The 16,289-nt window shown below is 35.2% G+C and overlaps 1 protein-coding gene across 2 annotated transcripts in view; it reads right to left on the reverse strand.

Moving 5' to 3' along the window:
- The window catches only part of LOC145690007 (uncharacterized), an 865,423-nt gene that overhangs the window by 322,956 nt on the left and 526,178 nt on the right, over nt 1-16,289 (reverse strand). For both annotated transcript variants that reach the window (XM_081764484.1, XM_081764482.1), the window contains one exon: nt 1,480-1,869. In XM_081764484.1, the coding sequence (XP_081620610.1) occupies nt 1,480-1,869 (390 nt within the window). The remainder of the gene's footprint in view (nt 1-1,479; nt 1,870-16,289) is intronic.

The raw sequence follows: 16,289 nt of genomic DNA on the forward strand, positions 1-16,289 counted from the left end.
TGCTCACTTCTAACAGGCATTTTATGAAATTGTTGTTATACTCTTAAAACTATATTAGAAATAAATTGTACGTTTAACTTCGACAATTACGCACTTCTTTTAAACTTGCCGTAGCATCGTTTCAAACATATAAATGTTAATACTATATATGGGTATAGTAAATATTTAGATAACCTATTACGAGGTAACATTATAACTATAATGTTTTTATTTATTTTTTTTATTTATTTATTGCTGGATTGATGGATTTTTCAATTCTTTCTGTTGATAGATCTTTGGGCAGATTGACTGTTTTTGGGTAGTAACTAAAACTTGACAACTTTATGTTCCAAAACCTCTTTCTGAATTCTGACAAGAATGTTGGATTTACAAAATGACGTAGATAATTGTGTCGTTCGTAACTGTCTATTTCAATATTAAAACTTATTGTTGATAATGAATCCCCACCACGTATCCATGCATCCTTTATCCAGATTCAGGTTTGAGTTCCTTGTTCCGATGAAAACTGACTAATACACATTTCTTTCTATATAAAATGACGTTTTACTAACCCTTCTACCTTTCCAATATTAAAGTCTAGATAAACTATGATGTTTGGAGAGACCTGTCATAGCCGTATCTCCAGTTTGTGCATCTGTAATGTAACTCCGGTTTCTATGTTCCTTTTTCTCATTCCAATTTGCCAAACATACACCTGAATGAAAAAAAATCGTTAAACAAAATAACTTTTGTATCTCAGTAAACTTTTCTTCTTCTTCCGTCTCAAAACTTACCAAAAGGTTTTATGGGACTGTGACCCCATTTTAGTTTTTAACCTGAAAACTCGGTGCTTAAGACAAACAAACTATAATCAATCAACAGTGCAGGGTAGATTCTACAATTTTATACCTATCCAGTGAGTATGCTTATTTCTCCATTATCGAGAAGGTAAAAGGGATTCCCTTAAAACGTTCACAAAATATATCAGTTCTAAATGTAGGAAATGAAAACATTCAGTTTAATTCCCACATTAATACCCCTTTAAGCTAAGGGAAATGGATGATTAAGGTAAGAGAATTATTATGAAAGAATTTTGGTGAAATAATAATGTGAAAGGCAGTGGCGTAGCAGCTGCCCCCGCAACCCCCGCAGTCTTGCGATGAATAAAGATTTAAAGAAGTAGAACTTCAACCTTATTTCTATCGGCTTTACGACTAGGGCCCCATCTCTATACTTTGCGGGGGGGGGGGGGCGCAAAAGTGTGCTACGCCACTGGTGGGAGGAAATGGGAATATCCACGAAAACTCACAAACACGATGTTGTCCACCACAAACGTACTTGCACGGGATGTAAACTAGGAATTCCACGTACCAGAGGTAAGCGCTCTACGACTTAGCTACTGTGTCCCCCTTCCAAATTTAGGGAGTGGTGAACTTACTAAATTTTATAATTAAGACGAGAAACCATTATTAATAATTGATTTGAACAAAAGAAACTTACCTGGAGATCTTAATGCTCCTTCGGTTTCTGCATCACCGTCGCCCCTTGGCAGCTCTCTTACAGTTACCCAACTGGGCATCGAGCCTAAGTCATCTTGATTCATTCTTGACTCAGTTAACTTCACATTTTCCTGGTTGCCTAACGAAATTAAAGATTCGCTGCTACTACTACTAATGAAGTTCGTGTGGGAAGTAGCCGAAGAACTTGCTTGTGCACCACGAGGAGCTTCAGGAATGGTAACGTTCACATACGTGAATTTGGGTACATCACGTTCCACTGAAGCAGAACTCTTACACCTTCGTACATCACTTGCTCCTGTGCTTAGTGCCTCATCAGTAAAAATCTTCTTCACTCGTTGGCGGAAATCTCTTCTGGTGTTGGTCAACACACCTGAAAATACAGAAATAAAATATATTTATTTCTTGTACGCAAGCAGAATTACGTTCTACATACGGTATTACAGTAATGACTTAGGTAAAATTTGTATTCGGTATCACAAAATCTCGCACAAAATCTCGCACAAAATCTCGCACAAAATATATATAGTGTGTGTGTGTGTGTATGTGTGTTTCAAAACAATACTGACAACGTTTGGGAGGTGATTCTGACAACAAGATAAGACGAAAAGTATAGACCAGCATGGGTGCACAAATGCTTCCTTTCGGAATTATAGACTACCGAAAACATAAAAAAAATAAAAACATATAAAAAGTAAATGAAACTTAATGGTCCATAGCTCCAAAACTATGGGACCTACCGTACTCGGGTCAAGACTTCATTTAGGAAGTAGTATGTGCGCTATCCAAAAATGCATGTTTCATAATCCTGCGGTATTCCGCAATAATTTTTATAGTAGTTGAAAAAATGAAATGAAATCTTTGAGCTTTACGTCCCACGCTTATGCCGGGTAGGCTAAAGGAGACGGATAAGTAGTTGAGTACTTCAAATTATATGCCTGTAGTCAAACTGCCTCTATAAAAATTGTTGCGTGAGTATCTTAGGATTCTGAAACATGTATTTGCCCACCACACGGCTCACTTAGTGCGAGCTGGAATCAAATCAAGGACCCCATGCACCAGAGGTGAACGCTCTACCACTGAGCTACCATGGCCCCCTATATAGGATTAATATTAGAGGAAGAGACACATGGAACAAAGCTGTTAAACATAATTTTTTAAATGTTGAATAATTACAGTATGTGCTCGTAATAATAAGGACTTCTTAAAATCAATGAATTTTCTCTGCAATCAGAAGACTTATTAATTTACTGTAGGAAACTTGTACTAATTCAGTTAGTTTAAAAAAAAAAAAAAAAAAAAAAAGATGTTTTTACATTAGATACCGTTATAAAGTGAAAACTGTTGCAGGTTTCTGTATTCAAACTAAATTAAGAAATTAAAATTGCAGCTTCTTACAAATCTTGGCATAACAAGATACAAACATAAGTCCTGTGAAGAAAGTAAATTGAGACATTACATGCAGAATTTCACGAAACCTCAATACTGCATGTGAATTGCATGCTACCTCCAATTCATTGCGTCATATCTTCCCTGAAATAATAGTAAACAAGGAAAGAACCGATACAACTCCACACGCACTGCATATTTTGAACATTATGTGTGAAATAAATATTGTGATCATTCATCGAATAGACAATTATTTTTTCCCAACACTACACCTCGTATAGGTATAACACAACCCTGACACGTATCCACTGCAATTGGATTGGTGTGGGCCTATTTCTAGACATTGTGTTACTGTAGGTCAAGTTATGGATTAATTCATCAGGCGGGGCGAGGAAAACAATAAATCATGTCGTTTCGTGCAGTTAATGACCATGGTAAGGGGCCAAGGATACTGTAACCTCTGACCTCCTTTAAATCAAACCAGGACAACAATACTGGGCAATTTTTATAGCTTCTTACGATAGAAAGAAATCTTGAATCTCGGAAACTGTGTTAGCTATCATAACACGGATATATTTCTCATAATAATATTCTTGCAGAACTCATACGTGCAATGTAGATCTCAAAAAGATATTGACATCTTCGCATTTCGGAGGGAGAAGTTATCAACAACATGCTGGGAATCAAAACATTGGCAGAGTAGTTCTCAAATGAAATAATATTTTTGTATTGTGTTTGCGATTTGTATTGTAATCTATACAAGGCATATCAAACTCATGCTTTTACTAATTTCTGTGGCTTTCGGTTCGCCTGAAGAAAATAACCAGGAAACCTAATTTCCTTATGTTACTTCATTTTAAAGAACTGTAGTATTTAGTAACATTTCCTAACTTTTTAACCCTAAATTACTACTGTGCGTAACCTTAACGAGCAGCCCATGTTTTGCTCACTTTCTCTTCCCATTCCTCCCCATATAGTCCTCCTTATTTCTTCCCATTATTAATTAATTCATTGTACTAAAATTACACTATAGCAACATGTAAGGAACTATGTTGGGAAGAATGGGAAGAGGGGTGAGCAAAAATATGATCACGTAAACTTTGCGCACGGTAGTAACCTAGGTAACATTAACTTTTTTTTTGTCTGCACTATTATACACTAATGACTATTTGACCCTTGATATATCTACTGACCTTGACATGCTTGGCCTATACTAGAATATAAAACAGTAAAAATGACTTGTTCATAAATGCCCAGAACGGTGTAGGCCTACACTTAGAAACGTGAAATTTGGATAAAGAACTCCTTTTGTCACGAAAGCAAGTGATAAAAGATAGTTTTGAAAGACCTGTGCAATTGTTCGAATACTAAGCAGCGCGTTCTATTTTCAAAAATTTACTATCTCACAAAGTCCTGAAATTTGGGAGGTCAAATTAGGTATATAAGGTTCTGATAAAAATAACTAAAACCTTTCTCAGCATTTTCGAAAATTCCGCTCTTAAAAGGAGGCAATTTCTATAATGTTGAAATTTCCGATTTTATATTTAGGAAATGTTTAGTGTGAAGGTTAGCTTAAGTTTGAAGTGTTAAAATTCAATAAAGTAACCGAACATATATATGATTTTGTGTTTTCAAAAATTTTGCTCCTAAAATATTCAAATTTCTTGTTATTTATTCAAAAAATACCCAATGTGATACTTTGCTTAATTTGTAGGTGTGAAATTCGGTATGCAAACTCTTCATTAAAAATATGTAAACTCTTCAATTAATAATGAGTGAACACATTACAGCATTGTCAAAAGGGGAAAAAGGAAGAAATTTCTATAATATACAGTACATTTCCGGTTTTGTATTAATTAAAATTTAGTCCTTCCGTACGAAGAACGGATAATTCTGCTAAATACGAATATGACTCCACTGCCATCAGTATCAATGATTCCACACTAAAGTAAGTTGGAAGCTGAACTGTCTTCGATAAGCTTATTTCATTTCACAATATCCAAAGTATTTATTTATTTAATAACTCAAAATGCAATTGATACCATTTTACATTCGAGATACTAACATGAAAGCATACATGAACAAGCGACAGAACACATTTAAAAAGAAACATGCACCAATATTACGGGTACACCATATAAAGGAGTTTGGTTTGTATGAGGTAATTTTTTCTCACTACTGAAACCGGAAGTAGTATATATCTACCACTTCCGGTTTTAGTTGAGATTTAAAATAGAGATAGAATGTATTCCTGGGACACTTTTGATTGCAGAAAACTGCATCTTGCTACCTTTCACCAAGGATCTTATACAACAGAGGATCTGCCCTTACAACAAAAATCTTGAAGCCATACGTCACAGTTTTGCCACCCCCTACTCTGCCCACTCCGCCCAATAAGATCGCAATGTTTTGAGCCAACAATCATGGCGGAAACGAAAGTAGCCAATCAGACGTGCCGATGCTCGGTTGTTTTTTGGCTTCATCGATTTAATAGGATGAAGATACGTATGGGCAGATCCTCCATTTATAACATCCTTGCCTTTCACTGTTTTTACTGTACAGCGATCAATGTTAGAACCGGAAGAGGTTAATTTTACCACATCTAACCAAAATTGATGGTGATCATCAAGCACCTCTGTACAGACAGACTAGGTAAATATATAAATGAGTTAGGGGATAATAAACTCATTAAAAATAATAAATAAAAATCTAACAATATACTGTCAGGTATTTTCTAAAATCATAGCATGTTTCAGGAAAATATTTTGGATTATTTCTCAAATAAATTTGACACCAAGTGCACAGCATTCCAGGCATATTCCAGTTCAATGTTGTTCTTTTTATCACTGAGAAAACGCCTGAGTTGGAACAAGACGAGTCTTCTCCATTTTATAAAATGGTTTCAGAATCTAGAAAATTTGAATTTTCCGTGTTTGTGAATCTCTTGCTAACACACAAATGAATTCCCTTGTGTCTACGTTGACATTCTGTCAAAGAGAACTTCAAATCACTATTTGATAGTCATATTAGCATACATTTGAACATTCATTCATTAATCGGATTCTATTCGAGTCTCGAAAGTCAGTTTTCGTCTCGGTCGACTCCACCATCGTATCTCTCATATAGTGTTAAATTCCTAAGTCCGTGCTTTACGCTCATACTTCACAACGATCCTGCAAAGTGCCAACACATGAATAAGTCTTTTACTATGAAGTTCATCGAGCTAACTTTTTTTAAAAATTAATCACTCTTTTAGGTTTCCAAACTTTGCGCAAGTATCGGAAACCTTCTAGAATGTCTATGTTCGTCCGGTCGTCGACAAATATCAGGGAAAACGGTAAGAGATACGTTTTTACTCTATGTAGATCATTATTGAAACCGGAAGTGGTAATGGATTTGTACTATTTCCGTTTTGGATGGAAGAAGAAGGGAGATGGAATCTATTCTTGGGACGCCAAAAAAGACACGATTCTCTACAAGTGATACTGAAAAGTGCTTTTTAAGAATCGATTTGGTGTCCCAAAAATCGGTTCCATCTTCTCCCTTAAACCTCTACCACCGAAAAGTGGTAGAAATAATCCACTTTTCCTGTTTAAATTCCTGTTTAAATGTTCATCGCCGGTTCAAGAGCAAACTGGCAATAGACAGAAGTGGTTTTCTGCAATAGGTTAAGCATCCTAAGAATAAGCGGCTTAAGAATCCCAACTACAGCTTAATCTGCCTGCTAGGACAGAAAAGGTAGAAATCTACCATGTCCGGTTTTAATATTAATTAATAATTATGAAGCAAAACTCTTTAGAGAGAGCGAGAACTGAGTTTTTGATGTGGCTTCAGCAGACCAAGAATAAGGTTCATCTGGACGTTCATCCTCCTATTCGAACCGGGACTTTTGAAAATCTACGATTTCCGACTTCAACACTGACCAACATATTGGGAAAAAAAAAAAAGAAGAAAACTGTAATAGACAGCAAGAAGATGTTTCGTTACATGTTCCACCTTCACATTTGTTCCTCCATTTCAACCATAACTGACACTTCTGGTTTCAATATTAATCTTCAAATAGCATTAATGATACGAAATAGCAAGATATGTTTATTATTATTATTATTATTATTATTATTATTGCTTAAATGTCTGGAGGGACATCACTAACAAACAAAAACATCAATGGGGAAGTAAGTGGAGGAGGAGGTACCACACCAGCATTCGTCAAGTGAAATGTGAAACTTGGGAAACTTCTAGAAAATACCACAGTTACCATGGTCAGCCTCAGGGTTTCAATCCAGAATCTTTACATTGTGACAAGAAAGCTGATTGCTAATATAGGCCTAAGTAAATGAAGTATATTGGATTGCAAATAATGTAATATGGAGCGTTTAATGAATACCAATTTAGGCTTTGGAGGAGCAAACAAGTAAGGGAATTAAGAACAAATACTCAGAATGGAACTTAGCTTAGGAATTCAAGACCTCGGAGTTGATTTTTTTTTTTTTTTAAGAATTTAAAATACGATTCATTGATACGTGTCAATGAAATATAAATATCTAGAATTTTCAATAAGATATTACTATCGGATTTCGCACAGTGAACACGACGTCTCGGCAGAATAAAAGTTGAAACTAAGGATTACGTATATCAGGAAACAATACTTACGAGGTGGAGAAACATATTTCTCATAATACAGCCTGGCAGATCACCGATTGCCTTTTATATCTAGAAAAAAAAAATCCATATTCTTCTCTAGATTAAAACAAGCTCGACATCAAGCATTTCCCGGACGGACTGTTGTGGCACAGATTGTTTAGATCTTAAGATTGTTTGTTACTGTTATACACGATACCAGTTCGTGAATAGCAATGACAAAATTGGCTTCTTCTAACACATTTCAATTGTCTTTCGGACAACAAGTACTGAAAGTTACTTCAGAGATTCGAAGATATTTATTTATTTAAAAAAAAAAAGCAGAGTTAACAAAGATAAAATCCAGTCGACATTTACTTTCTAAACATGTATTTGAAAATTTAACACAGTAGTTCTTTGACCATGAAAGTACCGTAAATGTAAAGAAAAATGAATAAGAATTCGTTCCGAAATATTCAAATAGTGTGAGAAATCATATACAATTGCCCTTAGTCTAAGGAGTTAACTAATACTTCATATGTGGACTAACCTGAAGACTCAAGCTGTCCCAATTGACAATGATTTCCGTTGCTTCATATGGCACTTAAAAATACAAGATGATATGAAAATCCGATCTAATTGTCACAACAAGGATAACGTGCTAAAACTCAAATAACATAAATCTCTTAATTATAAATTAAGAATACCCTATATTGTCTAATAGGAAACAGGCTAAAATGAACTTGTTCTTCCAGATAAACCCTGTAATTTTTTAAAAACGTATTAGTTCTCTATAATGAAAGTTTCAATATCAATTTTAAAACGTATTATAGAGACAGTAGTTTGTATTCTGGTGCAAGTATGAATGTTTTTATGATCTGAGAAAATTAAATTGTTTTAGTTTTATGTCCCATAATTATGGTCTATGTGCTGAAGAAAATGAATGATTAATGAAATAATTAGTGGAACGAGAATGTAGAAGGAAACGTGATAACCCCGAGAAAGCCCACAAAAACGATGTTGTCCACCACAAACTCACATGGCCTGCAATCAAAATAAGAATCTCTCACATCCAAGCTCAACGCTCCACAGCTGAGCCACCACGACTCCCACTTCCCCATTTCTTATGCGAATTCAACGATTAGATATAGCTTTACATTCCATATACGGTACTGAAATTAACTGTTCCAAACAAATGAATTGTAGCCGGCTGGTGGACGCGGTGGCTCAGTGATATACCGTTCACCTCTAATATGTGGAGTCCCTGGTTCGATCCTTGCTAGCAATAAGTGGGCTTTGGAGTGAATAAATACCATGTGCCTAGGTTTTCTCGGAGTTCTTCCGTTTCCTACCACTTTCTTCATTCCGCAATTTTTTTCATTCTCTTCATCTCCGTCTCCTTCAACCTAGCCCACACAACATAAGTGTGATACGTAAAATTGAAAGATTTCATGTAACTTGCTGCACGATCAAACCATCCAACGCATTAGGCTGGCGATCACTAGACTTGCCTGTCGCGGATTCGCATCTCACTTACGGCAGGGATGTTATGCATTTTATTATTGCAGGAGACCAAAGTTCGATTCCCGATGGGAGCTCATACGGTTCGGGCCTCATATCAAGCTGTAGGTCCACGTCTCGTGTAGTTTCGGTGCTGAGTGAGACGCTAACCTTCTCAAATGCTTTGACTATCTATCTATTTCTTATTGTCTCCTATAGCCTACATGTGTTCTTCTTGGAACGTAATGCAATACAAATACGATTGTACAGTAATAAGTAAAAACACAAAATTCATTCCAAAACTGCAATACAGATGTATCGTTATTATTATTTTTAATAATAATAATAATAATAATAATAATAATAATAATAATAATAATAATAATAATAATAATAATAATAATAATAATAATAATAATAATAATAAACTTCCAGCACAAAGGAACTACTATATCCAATCAAGGCTGCACTTACATTTACGTTTGCTTCTAAACAAGGGATAACAAACCTCTATTTACAACGCATTAATTCAAAATCTGATACTATGAGCCTCAAGGGAAGAAAATGGCGAAAAAAATAAAAACATGCTTGTTTGTTTTCAAGCACATACATAAACTCGTTACATTCCGGCCAATCTACAAATCAAATATAATTGAATCTTAGATCTAATTCTGATACAGTAATTGCAGGCACAGTCAACCGCAATCATACCAGATTATAATATAAATCATCGATCTTAAGTCACGAAATTTTTCTGTCCTTTTTTTCCCCCATAATCAATCAATACAGTTGATCGGCCTGTAACAGCGAGAATGTTCCCTTCAATTGCCCGCTACCAACTACACTGTAATTTTTGTTCAATACAAGAACTTTGCAAGACGCCAAAAGAAACTTTAAAAAACAAGAACAATCTCACAAGGACACGGAGAATGGTTTCATTTCATTTGGTACAAAATTATGTCACAGAACAGGTGCCCACATTAATCTTAGCAACGCCAGAACTGTAACATACTTTTACTGGAAACATGCCATATGGTTACTTAAATACCTATTATCACAGCAACACATTAGTCGATTAGGGTGAGAGTTATGCAGTGATGTAGGATGGAAATGGGACGCCTTGCACAACTCAAATTAGATGCTTCCTTGTCTTCCAAACGCACAAGTCTCCACAGATTGTAATGGGTTTCTCAACTATTTAATCCTTACTATTGTTATCATATCTTGTGGAGGCAATCAACAACTAGAATATTGTAAAAATGAACAGTTGGTTAACTACACACTAAGACCAAATAATGAAAGGAACATGTCTTAGTAATTAACGCCGGTTTCGATCAAATCTCGCCGGTGGATACACGAAATGAAATAAGTGCATAAGCTATTTTGGCTTTGAAGATTTTTCTTTTTCAGAAAATAAACACATCTATTCGCTTATTACCTGCCTAATATCGACCTGCCACAATCTAATTGGATCGCTAAGATGATGCTCCTTGTTAGTTGTGTTGCCCAAAAGACGAATCGATACAAAAGAAAGGGCTCCTCACCTACTCTCGCGAATTTTGTAAAGTCTCACCTTGCCTCGTCTCAACGATTTCTTTCTCATTTCGTTTCGTTTAGTAAATTTACGTACGAAATTTGTATCCTGATTTTTTTTTCACTTTATATCATCTAGAAGTTGTTAGAATCCTCCCACATCACAAGAGGTCCTCAAAAGATATGATGTAATATCATTTAAACCATATTTATTATTGGACTAGCAGAATACCCATTCTTCGCGCGGCGAGAATATGTTTTCATTTTGGACATAAATGGGTAAATTTGTATTTAAACTCCATCGGAAGTGTTACTGTTCCTCTCACCGACCCCGAAAACTATGGATTCGGCATTAATATCGGTCATTTCCAATCATTTTTAAATATCACCCCCGTATTCCCTCTCCCAAGTTGAGGGGCTGAATCTGTATTTAAACGGCATCGGAAGTGTCATTGTTCATCTCAGAGACCCTGAAAACCATGGATTCGACATTAACATAGGTATTTTCGATCACTTTTAAATATCTCCCTTAACTTGCACCGTCAAATTGAAACGATTAAAACAATCTCGATTCGAACCTCATCTATATGGCCAATTTGATCGAGATCGGTATCATAGTTCAAACGCAGGGGTGTCCGAAGAAAATTTTCTACGGGGGCACATCCATGGCTGCTATATTATGTCTGGTATTTAATACACATGATTTGCTATATTACGTATACGCTTTCGTGAGCCAGGAAGGCGTAGGGATGCGCAAGAGACGAGTCGAGACAAGATTTTTCTGACAAAATTCGAGTCGAGACACGGCTCTTCCAATAGTGAAATATACATTTTTCGAGTCGAGACATCACTTTTACAGCACATTTCCGTGACGAGACAGCCACAAATCTTGTCTCGAGCGCATCCCTAGGAAGGCGGATCCCCTTCGCGAGCCCATGTTCAAGAGTTACTAAGTTTTATTTTTATATTTCTTCTCCTTCCCCTCCCCTACATCGTACCGTCAAAGTGAAATGATAAAAAAAAATCTCAGGCTCGAACCTCATTTATGTTGATGTATGTTTAAACTTTGATAAACCTCTTCATTATCCGCACAACCACATTATCTCTTTGCCACTAAAACAATGTTTGATATCAAAGATTTGATTGATCTAGTTACTGTTCATCACGAGACTTGTGAAATTTCTCTTCTCGTCTCGAATTTAAAAAGGTACTTCTCGTCTCGTTGGCATCATGGCAGAAATTGAAACATGATATTAAATCTTTAATTTAACGTACACTCATGTCCAAAATGATTGTTCGCATGTCTATAAATATGATGTTGTAGGAATGTAATTTGGTAACAAATTCGTCCGGTATTTCTTATAATGTTAGTATGTGTATAATCGGAAAAAGACATGTATGTGACAAATTTTATGTCAAAAGAGCAGTAAATAAGAACAATAAAACGAAAATAAAACTTTCTTGCCCATTTAGCAATATTTTGTTTTACTCATTCTAAGTTTTTGGTACAACGACAAAATCAATTTCACTGGGTAATTTGCGATACTGTTCAAATCTCTTAGATAGGGAACATTTTTGGACACGGAATGTATCATCCTCACCATCATAGGTATTCTGCCATTATTGGCAGGTCACTTGCTGCAACTGAGAAGCTTCCATGCTCCACAGTTTTCTGCTATCCTCTTCGCCTTCACGTATGATTTTTCTGTTTTGATACCGTCCATTAATTTTAGTCTCCTTCGCCCCTTCTTCTCTTTCCTGTCACCATACTCTCTAGCACGCCCCTCATGATATAGTTCCTTTGATACAGTTCCTTAGTCAATGTCCCAACCAATTTCTCTTCTCTTTTTAATATTACCTAAAATTGTTCTTTCTCCCCTACCATTTTTAAGATCCTCTCATTCGCTTTCCCGTCGACCCAGCTAATTCGCTCCGTTCTTCTTCACACCCACATTTCGAAAGCTTCCAGTCGTTTCTCATCATCTTTATGTAATGTCCATGTTTCTGACCCATACAGTACAATACTTCGTACGAAGCACTTTATGAGTCTTTTCCTCAACTCTTTATTCAAGATCCCACAAAATAGATTTTTCTTCCTCCTAAAGGCTTCTTTTGTCATTCCTATCCTTGCTTTTATTTCACGTTCACATTTCATATTACTAATAATACTACCCAGGTATCGAGAACTAGTCACCTGTTCTATTTTCCCCCTCCTACTTCTATAGCTGACACTAACCTCTTCGTTCGAATCACCATGGCTTTTGTATTTGTAACATTTATATTCATCTCATATTCTTCACAATCCTTCCTCAAGTTTTGTAACATCTTATTGATTTTCACTTCAGATTCTGCAACAAGCGCCATATCATCTGCAAACCATATACACCTAATCATTCTACCTCCTACTGAAATAACGTCTTCATTTTGTAGGCTCTTTTTCACTATCTCTTCTAGATAGATATTAAATAATGTAGGCGATAGGCATCATTGTTGTCGAACTCCCCTTCCAATTGCACTCTCCTCTGTCATTTCCTGCCCTATTCTAGCACTTACTTGTTGGTTCATATAGGCCATATAAGTTTCTAATGAGTTTTCGATCTTTCCATTCCAATTCAATTTTCTTTAGAACTTCCAACAACAATTCCCAATTCATGGAGTCAAAAGCCTTTTCTAGATCAATAAATACCACATGCACCCCTTTCCCTTTTTCTATAAACCTTTCACAGATCAGTCCTATTAATCCAATTGCATCTCCTTATGCCCTTACCTCTCCAAAACTCAAACTGTTCCTCCTCAATTTCTTTTATTTGTTCTTCCACATTACCTTCTGTTAGAATTTGAAGCAAAATTTTTGCTGCATGGGATATGAGACTAATAGTTCAATAATCCTCACATCTCTTTGGGTTCGATTTCTTAGCCATTGATATTATGATCGTCTTCAGGATGTCTTTGGACCACTCTCCTGTTCCACATATCTTATTGCAGAGTCGGAACAATTCTTTCTTGTCCTTGTATCCCATATTCTTAATGAATTTGATTGGTATGTTTGCCTTTCGGATTGCACATGAAATGCACTGTGCGCCAAAAGCATAAAAGGTGTCTACCATACGCATACACGATAATTTACACAAATATTAGAGAACACTGACAATATTAATAAATCAGATATCAATATTGCACATTAGTAGTATTTGTTCTTATTTTTGAAAAAAAAACGCTGTATTATTATTGCTGTACTGTGTCCATTATTAGCTATATATGAATATTTCACACATTGTATTTTATTTGTTAACTTTTACTAATGTACTGATTGAATTCTATTGTATTTTCTATTGATAGTAAATTGATTTTCCTCGTGACTATATGCCTAGGTAGTTAGTATATACGCTTTCGGCGTGGGAGAGACGGGTTCGATTCCCGGTTGGAGCTCATATGGTTCGGATCCCACGTTAAGCTGTAGGTTCATATAGCCTCAGTGCTGAACGGAAGGCTAAACTCCAAATTAATCAAGAATATTAAATTAAATTTACTGGAGGCTAATTTTGACTTCCTTCTTACACTTGACAAGGCCTGGAGTTTGTGTAATCGTTGAGATTGTGTCTCTCTCCTCTAATTGAAAGACTACAAATGCCCTTTGTCATTGTCCAGCTTGATGAACTGATGAGTTATTTCGAAAAAATACCGCAGACGTTGCGCTTCCATTTTTAAGACAAAAAATACTCGTAATTTCTTATCGTTTTCACTTTGATACCCCTGTCTACATACAGACAGATGGACAAAGCCATTCTAATACGATTTTCGATACTTATGTATATTTTGGAAGTCTAAAATTAAGCAATGTTCTGTTTCCACAAGAATTTGTTTCTAAAGAGTCCGTCAAAAGTTATTGTAAGAATAATTCAAAGTACATTAAGACAGCTCGTTTTATAGTTTTCCGCATTAATGAATGACTAAGAGTCAGAACACAATAAAAGGCAAAGGAAGAAAATAAATTGGCTACACTGAAGTATTGAAGGAGGGCCAAGTGAAAGGTGTGGTCGGACCTTTTCTCTTTTCCCAAAGTACAGGTGTGTGTATCTGTGTCCTGTTCCAAAAACACAAAATTATATGCACCTATCAAAAGGTCTATTATTAATTCTTTCATATTGTTTCTGTTTCCTTCTTCATAATTTGCTCTCACTATCTCATCTCATCTTGTACTTTCACCACAGATAAAGTTCACCGACTTTGTTGTGGTTTACGAATTCCATCTCTGAAGAGGAAAGTGCGTAAGGAAATACACTTACAAACAAGTCGCATATAAACTGCTCTAAATTAAATTCCTGAAGAGTATAGTAAATCAACTGCCATTACGAGAAGAGTAGGAATAAAATTAAATTTATAATATTATAGCGAAAATATTATCGCTTATATTTATTACTTAAGAACATACAGTATACATCAGGACCTTGGAAGAGAAAGGGCGAACCCGAAAAATTGACTTTTTTTTCCCTCGCATCGGACAGATCTGGACAACACACAAATACCGCATTTTGCCATGGTTCGCCCTTAGTTTTCTCACAATTTTAAGATAAACAAAGATTCGCTCATGCTATCTTAATGTACACTCATGTCCAAAATGATTGTCGCATGTCTATATATATATATATATATATATATGTTGCTGTAGGAATATAATTTGATAATTTTGTCCGGTATTTCTTATAATGTTAGTATGTGTATATTTGGCAAAGACATGTATGTAGCAAATTTAATGTCAAAAGAGCAGTAAATAAGAACAATAAAACGAAAATAAAACTTTCTTGTCCATTTAGCAACATTTTGTTTTACTCATTCTAATTTTCGTATTTATAATTCTTTTCTTATGAAATTTACCACAAATATACATTTCCCGATTATACACATAGTTTCAGTATTGAAAGTAGCCTGCAAAATTATTATGAAATTATATTCTTACAAGAAGACAGTTATAGATATGCGACAATCATTTTGGACATGAGTGTACTTGCAGAACTTTCAGTTTGATTTCCCAACACCTTGATTTCAGGATTCGCCCTTTCTCTACCAAGGTCCTGATATGCTCTCACATTTAAAGAAAGATGAATTTGATCCCGAAAAAATAACGCTATATACCGGTACATAATGTATTTAAATCCACAAGGAAAACCAGGTCATTAAATTTCTCGTATTTAACGGGGAGAAAGTAAGGGAAGATGTATTACTAATGAAAACAAGGAAGAATCGATATACATCGTTGACGGGACGTATATTTACTAGATTTGGTAAACTTGTGCTTATATGGTTATTTTGATAACTAATTGACAAAATGATCCCTGGATTCTCTACATGTTATAGACTAGATTAGTGGTTCTCAACCTTTTTTCACTGATGGCACACTTTACTGTACACGTACGACATCGCAACACATTTGTTTGATTTTCTAAATTAAAATAGTATAAATTATAATGTCAGTGACGCACGCAGTTTCGTCAAGGGTGATTCAAGCACTCAATCCCATAATTTCAACACGCTGATTATATATATATATATATATATATATATATATATATATATATATATATATATATAGTGAATGCTTATTTTTCCTTAACATCTTGATCAATGAGGATAAAACCCTGAAACCTTCCTGTGTATAAGATAGCGTAAGATAATAAGTATATAATATATATATACGTGTAATAAGTATAATACGTATAATATATATATGTATAATAAGTAATAGTGTAAGAT

This window comes from Thermobia domestica, chromosome 7, assembly GCF_964235325.1.
Source record: "Thermobia domestica chromosome 7, izTheDome1.hap1.1, whole genome shotgun sequence".
NCBI classification, from domain to species: Eukaryota; Metazoa; Arthropoda; class Insecta; order Zygentoma; family Lepismatidae; genus Thermobia; species Thermobia domestica.